Below are 7,500 nucleotides of genomic sequence, written 5' to 3'. Positions count from 1 at the left end.
TGGAGAAACAGAGAAACATTACAAAGGGGGCAATAGAAGTTTTTAGGGGACACAGTGAAATGGAAAAGAATGTGTCTTTAGGAGACGTAGTGCTGGGGGTCAGAAGATGTCTCAGGAGGAGCAGTTAAGGTGTAACCTGAAGAGATGGGTCTTCAGTGAAGCAGTATTGATTCTAGGCTTTGCATTTGCTTTCGGAGGCTGCTATTGGTGCCTTGTCAACATGAAAAAAAGAGGTCAAAGAGGTGTCAATGAAAGTCAAGATCAGAAAGATCTGGAAGAAACAAACAACTAAACTCTCAGAAACATGACCAGTGATTTAGGCTGGCCAAAAATCTGTTTGGAACATCGTTAAACAGAACAAACAAAAGCTCACCAATCACAAGTGGGCTGGGTAGCCACGGACTGAATAATGCTCTCCATGGTTAAGAACCTCCCCAAAACAACTGTCCCACAGACCAGGAACACTCTCCAGGAGGTAGAACAACTGTCCCACAGACCAGGAACACTCTCCAGGAGGTAGAACAACTGTCCCACAGACCAGGAACACTCTCCAGGAGGTAGAACAACTGTCCCACAGACCAGGAACACTCTCCAGGAGGTAGAACAACTGTCCCACAGACCAGGAACTCTCTCCAGGAGGTAGAACAACTGTCCCACAGACCAGGAACTCTCTCCAGGAAGTGAATGTGAGACTTCCAACTGCACAATACGTCACCAGCCAAACTACAGAAGCTTCACTGCAGAGTGCAAACCAAACCAGAGTGAAACGTTTGCAGGAAAAGCGCTATACAAATAAAGTTATTATTATTATTATTATTATTAGTTATCCTCAAAAAGGACTGCCATTAACAGCTAAAAAGTATCTAAAAAGCCTGCGGAGGGCTGTAAAAAGGTCTTTAATATGATCCTGTATGATCTTGATTAATATTATCATGTGCCAGAGTGATTGCAAGAGGAAGGTTTGGAGAAAAAAAAGGACCTGGCCAAGATTTACAGGTAGTGTTGACCTAGGGGGATAGTGAGTTGAACTGGTGGTCGGAAGGTCATGAGTTCAAATCCCACCTGGGAACACCACCACCACTAGCACCATAGTCACACACATACAAGGACATGAGAGGAGTTAACAATAGCAATAATATATGAACTTAGATCTACCAACATGGGTCTCGACATTTACAGTGCCTTGCAAAAGTATTCACCCCCCTTGGCTTTTTACCTATTTTATTACATTACAACCTGTAATTTAAACATTGACATATTGTTGACGTGTGTGTTACCTGTATGACGTCATACCTGTAGGAATGCCCAGGTCTTTGCTTCCTCTGCCGAACCCTCGGACCACCTCTCCGCGGCAGAAATACGGAAGACTCTTCATGTCCACGACGACAGAGTTGTTGCTATTGAACAGAATTGTTGCTATGGTTACAAGAGCCCAAGATGGCTGAGGGTTCGACGAGCCTCCAGAAGGGCCGCGGGTCACCCGGGTGTTCCTGACCCCTGACCCCGGACGTCCAGTCTGGTCAGCAGCAGCCCGCTAAGTTAACAAGCAGTTAAAGTTAAACACGGAAGTGGTCAGATATCCTGACAACACGAGGTCACGGGGTTGTGAAGGCTTCGATGGGCTCGACTGGTCCGAACTGTCCGTGTGTGTCTGTCTCGGTGTGTCTGTGTGTGTCTGTGTGTCCTTACTGGAGGAGAGGGACTGGCTGCTATGTACGACACTGTGTGTTTTGATGTTTGCGACGTTTTGCGACGTTTTGACGTTATGCTTTACGGTATTTGGGCTATTTACTTTACGGTGAGTGTGTGTGCGTGCGTGTGTGCGTGTGTGTGTGTGTGTGTGTGTGCGTGTGTGACCACGTGTTCTCTACGCAAATAAAGATTTCTTCAAAATAAAAGCGTCCATGTTTAACGTTGTTTAAAGCATTTAGAAATACTAAATATGAATAATAATAATAATAATTACAGGGTGACTTGCTCTTATTTCAGCAAAAATAAGGGGAAAATATTGTGATCCCTAAACTTGGCAGTCATTCTTTTAACTCGCGCTTTTATTTTGAAGTCGCGAAATAAAAACGGCGAGCTCAGACAACACAGCCGACGGTCCCACAGCGCCCCCTAGCGGCCAGACTAGGAACACAGCCCCCGGCCCCACAGCGCCCCATAGCGGCCAGACTAGGAACACAGCCCCCAGTCCCACAGCGCCCCATAGCGGCCAGACTAGGAACACAGCCCCCGGCCCCACAGCGCCCCATAGCGGCCAGACTAGGAACACAGCCCCCAGCCCCACAGCGCCCCATAGCGGCCAGACTAGGAACACAGCCCACGGCCCCACAGCCTCCACAGCCTCACAGGTATTGCAATTTTGCACGAAAGGAGCTCGATAAATAAAGTCTGACTTGATTTCATTCGATTGTCTCTTGCAGGAATGATGGTGACTCCATCAGCGTGTCTGTTAGATCTGACGGTCAAGTCATCCCCTTCTCCTCCTCAGTCACAAACCTGGGGGTTAGGTTTGACCCTCACCTGACCTTCAGTGACCAACACATAAAACACCTGTGCAAAACCTCCTTCTATCATCTCAGAAATATCTCCAAAACTCCGTCCCACTATAACCCTGTCAGATGCAGAGAAACATGTCCATGCCTTTATCTCCTCAAGACTGGACTACTGCAATGCGCTCTTCATCGGGATTCCTGGCAAAAGCACACAGAAGCTGCAATACATCCAGAACAGCGCTGCCAGGATCCTGATGAGAGTCACATGACCCCCGTTCTACACTCACTACACTGGCTCCCTGTCTCATTCAGGGTCGACTACACAGTCCTGCTTCTCACCCACAAATGCATCAACGGACACGCACCTCCCTATCTGCAAGAACTCATCGCTCCACAAACCTCCACCCGCACCCTCAGGTCTTCAAACAGTTTGCTCCTCCAGGTCCCCAATACCAGGCTCCGCATCACGGGGGACCGAGCCTTCTGCTCGGCTGCGCCGCACCTGTGGAACAGCCTTCCTAGCCAGCTAAGGGAACAGCCTTCATAGTCAGCTAAAGGAACAGCCTTCCTAGTCAGCTAAGGGAACAGCCTTCCTAGCCAGCTAAGAGAACAGTCTTCCTAGTCAGCTAAAGGAACAGCCTTCCTAGTCAGCTAAGAGAACAGCCTTCCTAGTCAGCTAAGGGAACAGCCTTCCTAGTCAGCTAAGGGAACAGCCTTCCTAGCCAGCTAAAGGAACAGCCTTCCTAGTCAACTAAGGGAACAGCCTTCCTAGTCAGCTAAGGGAACAGCCTTCCTAGTGAGCTAAGGGAACAGCCTTCCTAGCCAGCTAAGAGAACAGCCTTCCTAGCCAGCTAAGGGAACAGCCTTCCTAGCCAGCTAAGGGAACAGCCTTCCTAGTCAGCTAAGAGAACAGCCTTCCTAGTCAGCTAAGGGAACAGCCTTCCTAGCCAGCTAAGAGAACAGCCTTCCTAGCCAGCTAAGGGAACAGCCTTCCTAGCCAGCTAAGGGAACAGCCTTCATAGCCAGCTAAGGGAACAGCCTTCCTAGCCAGCTAAGGGAACAGCCTTCCTAGCCAGCTAAGGGAACAGCCTTCCTAGCCAGCTAAGGGAACAGCCTTCCTAGTCAGCTAAGGGAACAGCCTTCCTAGCCAGCTAAGGGAACAGCCTTCCTAGTCAGCTAAGGGAACAGCCTTCCTAGTCAGCTAAGGGAACAGCCTTCCTAGTCAGCTAAGGGAACAGCCTTCCTAGCCAGCTAAGGGAACAGCCTTCCTAGTCAGCTAAGAGAACAGCCTTCCTAGTCAGCTAAGGGAACAGCCTTCCTAGACAGCTAAGGGAACAGCCTTCCTAGTCAGCTAAGAGAACAGCCTTCCTAACCAGCTAAGGGAACAGCCTTCCTAGTCAGCTAAGAGAACAGCCTTCCTGGTCAGCTAAGGGAACAGCCTTCCTAGCCAGCTAAGGGAACAGCCTTCCTAGTCAGCTAAGAGAACAGCCTTCCTAGTCAGCTAAGGGAACAGCCTTCCTAGTCAGCTAAGGGAACAGCCTTCCTAGCCAGCTAAGGGAACAGCCTTCCTAGTCAGCTAAGAGAACAGCCTTCCTAGTCAGCTAAGGGAACAGCCTTCCTAGTCAACTAAGAGAACAGCCTTCCTAGCCAGCTAAGAGAACAGCCTTCCTAGTCAGCTAAGAGAACATCCTTCCTAGCCAGCTAAGGGAACAGCCTTCCTAGCCAGCTAAGGGAACAGCCTTCCTAGCCAGCTAAGGGAACAGCCTTCCTAGCCTTCTAAGGGAACAGCCTTCCTAGCCAGCTAAGGGAACAGCCTTCCTAGTCAGCTAAGGGAACAGCCTTCCTAGTCAGCTAAGGGAACAGCCTTCCTAGCCAGCTAAGGGAACAGCCTTCCTATACAGCTAAGGGAACAGCCTTCCTAGCCAGCTAAGGGAACAGCCTTCCTAGCCAGCTAAGGGAACAGCCTTCCTAGCCAGCTAAGGGAACAGCCTTCCTAGCCAGCTAAGGGAACAGCCTACTAGCCAGCTAAGGGAACAGCCTTCCTATACAGCTAAGGGAACAGCCTTCCTAGTCAGCTAAGGGAACAGCCTTCCTAGCCAGCTAAGGGAACAGCCTTCCTAGTCAGCTAAGAGAACAGCCTTCCTAGCCAGCTAAGGGAACAGCCTTCCTAGTCAGCTAAGGGAACAGCCTTCCTAGTCAGCTAAGGGAACAGCCTTCCTAACCAGCTAAGGGCAGTACAGAGCCTGGACTCTTTTAAGACAGGCCTAAACACATTTTATTCAAAAAAGGCCTTTGACTGTTAAACCTGTGTTCATTCTTGTGATTTTCTTATTTTTTACTATGTTTTTAACTTATTATGTTTTTAGGTTGTTGTTTTTTCTCTCTGTAGCACTCTAAGATTATTTTGAACGAAAAGTGCAATACAAATAAAATGCATTATTATTATTATTATTATTATTATTATTATTATTATCTGCTAACTGTCTACCCTGGTGATAGTTGCAGTAGATCTGCTAACTGTCTACCCTGGTGATAGTTGCAGTAGATCGGATTCATCCGGATGGGTCTAAATCAACAAGACAACTGACTTCCTGAAACTGTGCTCGGCCAATCACAAGTAAGTAACAATGAAGGGTGTGTCCTTCTCCGCTGCTTCCAGACGACTGTGATGCTTTAACTCTGAGCGTCTGTCTGACTGACACAGAAGGCCACTCCTACACCTGTCCATGTTTAACTAGATCTCACTCCTACAACCTTCTGCCCTTTGGCCCCCCCACACCCTCTTCTCTCTGACATGACGGCGTTTACATAAGGGGTTAAAGTTCATACGGATTACAGGATCACACCATCAAGGTGAGTTCTCTCTGGAGATCTTAAACTTATAGAAACATGTAAACAACTTCTCAAACTATAAAACCACTGACAGACGTTGTGTTTCCAGGGTCAGTTGTGAGAAGCAAGGGAATGGCATTATGCTGCAGACAAACCGGTCAGTTCGCTACATGACTGAAGATAACAATGATATTCAACATCTACTTAATATAAGACACTTTCACATGTTTAAGTAACGCTGTGTATCCACTGCTATTACAGACTTTATTCATAAACAGCTATTTATAAACAGGCTGTCTTTTACCTGTCCGCCTGTCTCTTTAAATAATGGCCATAAAAGTTGTCTTTTTAACGGTCTGTCTGTCTCTTTGGGGCATAATATCTATTAGACTCCCCATGTATTGCACCAGTAAGAGGTTCAGGGTCTCTATGATTCATACAGCTTTGGGATTGTCTCTTGCAGGAACGATGGTGACTCTATCAGCGTGTCTGTGGACTCTCCTGCTTCTCCTACAGAGAGCAGGCTCTCAGAGGTTTACGGTTCACTCTCCCTCACGTGTTGATGCTACGCGTGGTGATGACATCATCCTGCCCTGTCACCTCAAACCCAACATCAGTGCTGAGGACATGAGAGTGGAGTGGTTGAGACGCGACTTCTCAGACAATCACGTCCATCTTTACCTTGACGGCAGAGACCAGAACTCAGATCAGATCTGGTCCTACAGAGGAAGGACATTGCTGTTTAAAGAGGAACTGAGGAGAGGCAACACCTCCTTGAAGCTGTCTAATGTCCAAGCTACTGATGATGGAACCTATAAATGCTTTATTGAGTTCCTGAAATGGTATGATGATTCTACTATTCAACTCCATGTTAAAGCTGTAGGGTACCAGCCAGTGGTCTCCATTGAGGGACACAGAGAGGGGGGGATGGGTCTGCTGTGTGAATCTAGAGGCTGGCACCCTGAGCCTGACATGGTGTGGCAGGACAGTGAAGGAGTCCCTCTCTCTGCTGGACCTACAGAGACACACAGAGATGGTGCGGGACTCTACACAGTCAAACGACATGTCATTGTACAGGAGACAAACACCAACAAGTACATCTGTAGAGTTCAACACAAGCAGACCAAGGAGATGTTGGAGACAGAGTGTCACGTCCCTAATGAGCTGTTTGACCTCACACATCCCTGGAAAGTGACCCTTGCTGTGGTCTCCACTCTGGGAGGTCTCACTGTGATTGGACTAGCTTCACTCATATTCATGTTACGTAAACTGTACAGATCCAAGACAGATCGTATCATTGGAGAGAAGGATGATGTCATTAGAGAGAAGGATGATGTCTTTGCTGTATTGGATTATATGATCAGACACCATGCTGTGGACGTGACTCTGGACCCTGATACAGCACATCCCTATCTCATCCTGTCTGAAGACGGGAAACAAGTGAGAGAAGGAGACACACGGCAGAACCTCCCTAACAACCCAGAGAGGTTTGATACTCCATCTGTCCTGGGGAAGGAGGGCTTCTCCTCAGGGAGATTCTACTACGAGATGGAGGTGAAGGACAAGACTATCTGGGCTGTAGGAGTGGCCAGAGAGTCCATCAACAGGAAGGGGATGATCTATCTTAGCCCTGAGTGTGGATACTGGACTGTGGGGCTGTGGGATGGGAGGTACGTGGCTCTCACTGACCGCCCTGTCCTCCTCTCTCTCCGTCTGCGGCCCCAGAAGGTGGGGGTGTTTGTAGATTATGAGGAGGGTCGGGTCTCCTTCTCTGACGTGGACAACAGGTCTCATATCTTCTCCTTCACTGGTGTCACCTTCACTGAGAAACTCTATCTATACTTCTACACTGGCCTGTATGGTGAGGACTCAGTCCCACTGGTCATCACTCCTGTGACCCCCCCCAGTGTGACCCCCCCCCCCAGTGTGACCCCCCCCAGTGTGACCCCCCCCAGTGTGACCCCCCCCAGTGTGACCCCCCTCCAGTGTGACCCCCCCCAGTGTGACCCCCCCCAGTGTGACCCCCCCCAGTGTGACCCCCCCCTGTGTGACCCCCCCAGTGTGACCCCCCCCAGTGTGACCCCCCCCCAGTGTGACCCCCCCCCAGTGTGACCCCCCCCCAGTGTGACCCCCTCCCAGTGTGACCCCCCCCAGTGTGACCCCCCGCCCA

General features: G+C 49.2%; 2 protein-coding genes across 2 annotated transcripts in view; one reads left to right on the top strand and one right to left on the bottom strand.

Moving 5' to 3' along the window:
* The window catches only part of rfk (riboflavin kinase), a 6,478-nt gene extending 4,806 nt beyond the window's left edge, over positions 1–1,672 (bottom strand). Inside the window, exon 1 of the mRNA XM_080532664.1 lies at positions 1,294–1,672. Coding sequence (XP_080388790.1) covers positions 1,294–1,375 — 82 coding nt within the window. The 5' untranslated portion in view covers positions 1,376–1,672. The remainder of the gene's footprint in view (positions 1–1,293) is intronic.
* A 4,126-nt stretch (positions 1,673–5,798) lies between these two features.
* On the top strand, positions 5,799–7,442 carry LOC308159136 (butyrophilin subfamily 1 member A1-like; the record flags this gene model as incomplete). The annotated part of the gene is made up of 1 exon (XM_080532889.1): positions 5,799–7,442. The coding sequence occupies one exon, from the start codon at positions 5,799–5,801 to the stop codon at positions 7,440–7,442; it is 1,644 nt and encodes a 547-aa protein (XP_080389015.1).
* Positions 7,443–7,500: the final 58 nt, after the last annotated feature.

Source organism: Nansenia antarctica (assembly GCF_963989245.1).
Source record: "Nansenia antarctica genome assembly, chromosome: 5".
Classification (NCBI taxonomy): Eukaryota; Metazoa; Chordata; class Actinopteri; order Argentiniformes; family Microstomatidae; genus Nansenia; species Nansenia antarctica.
This window is presented reverse-complemented; position numbering and strand designations above follow the sequence as displayed.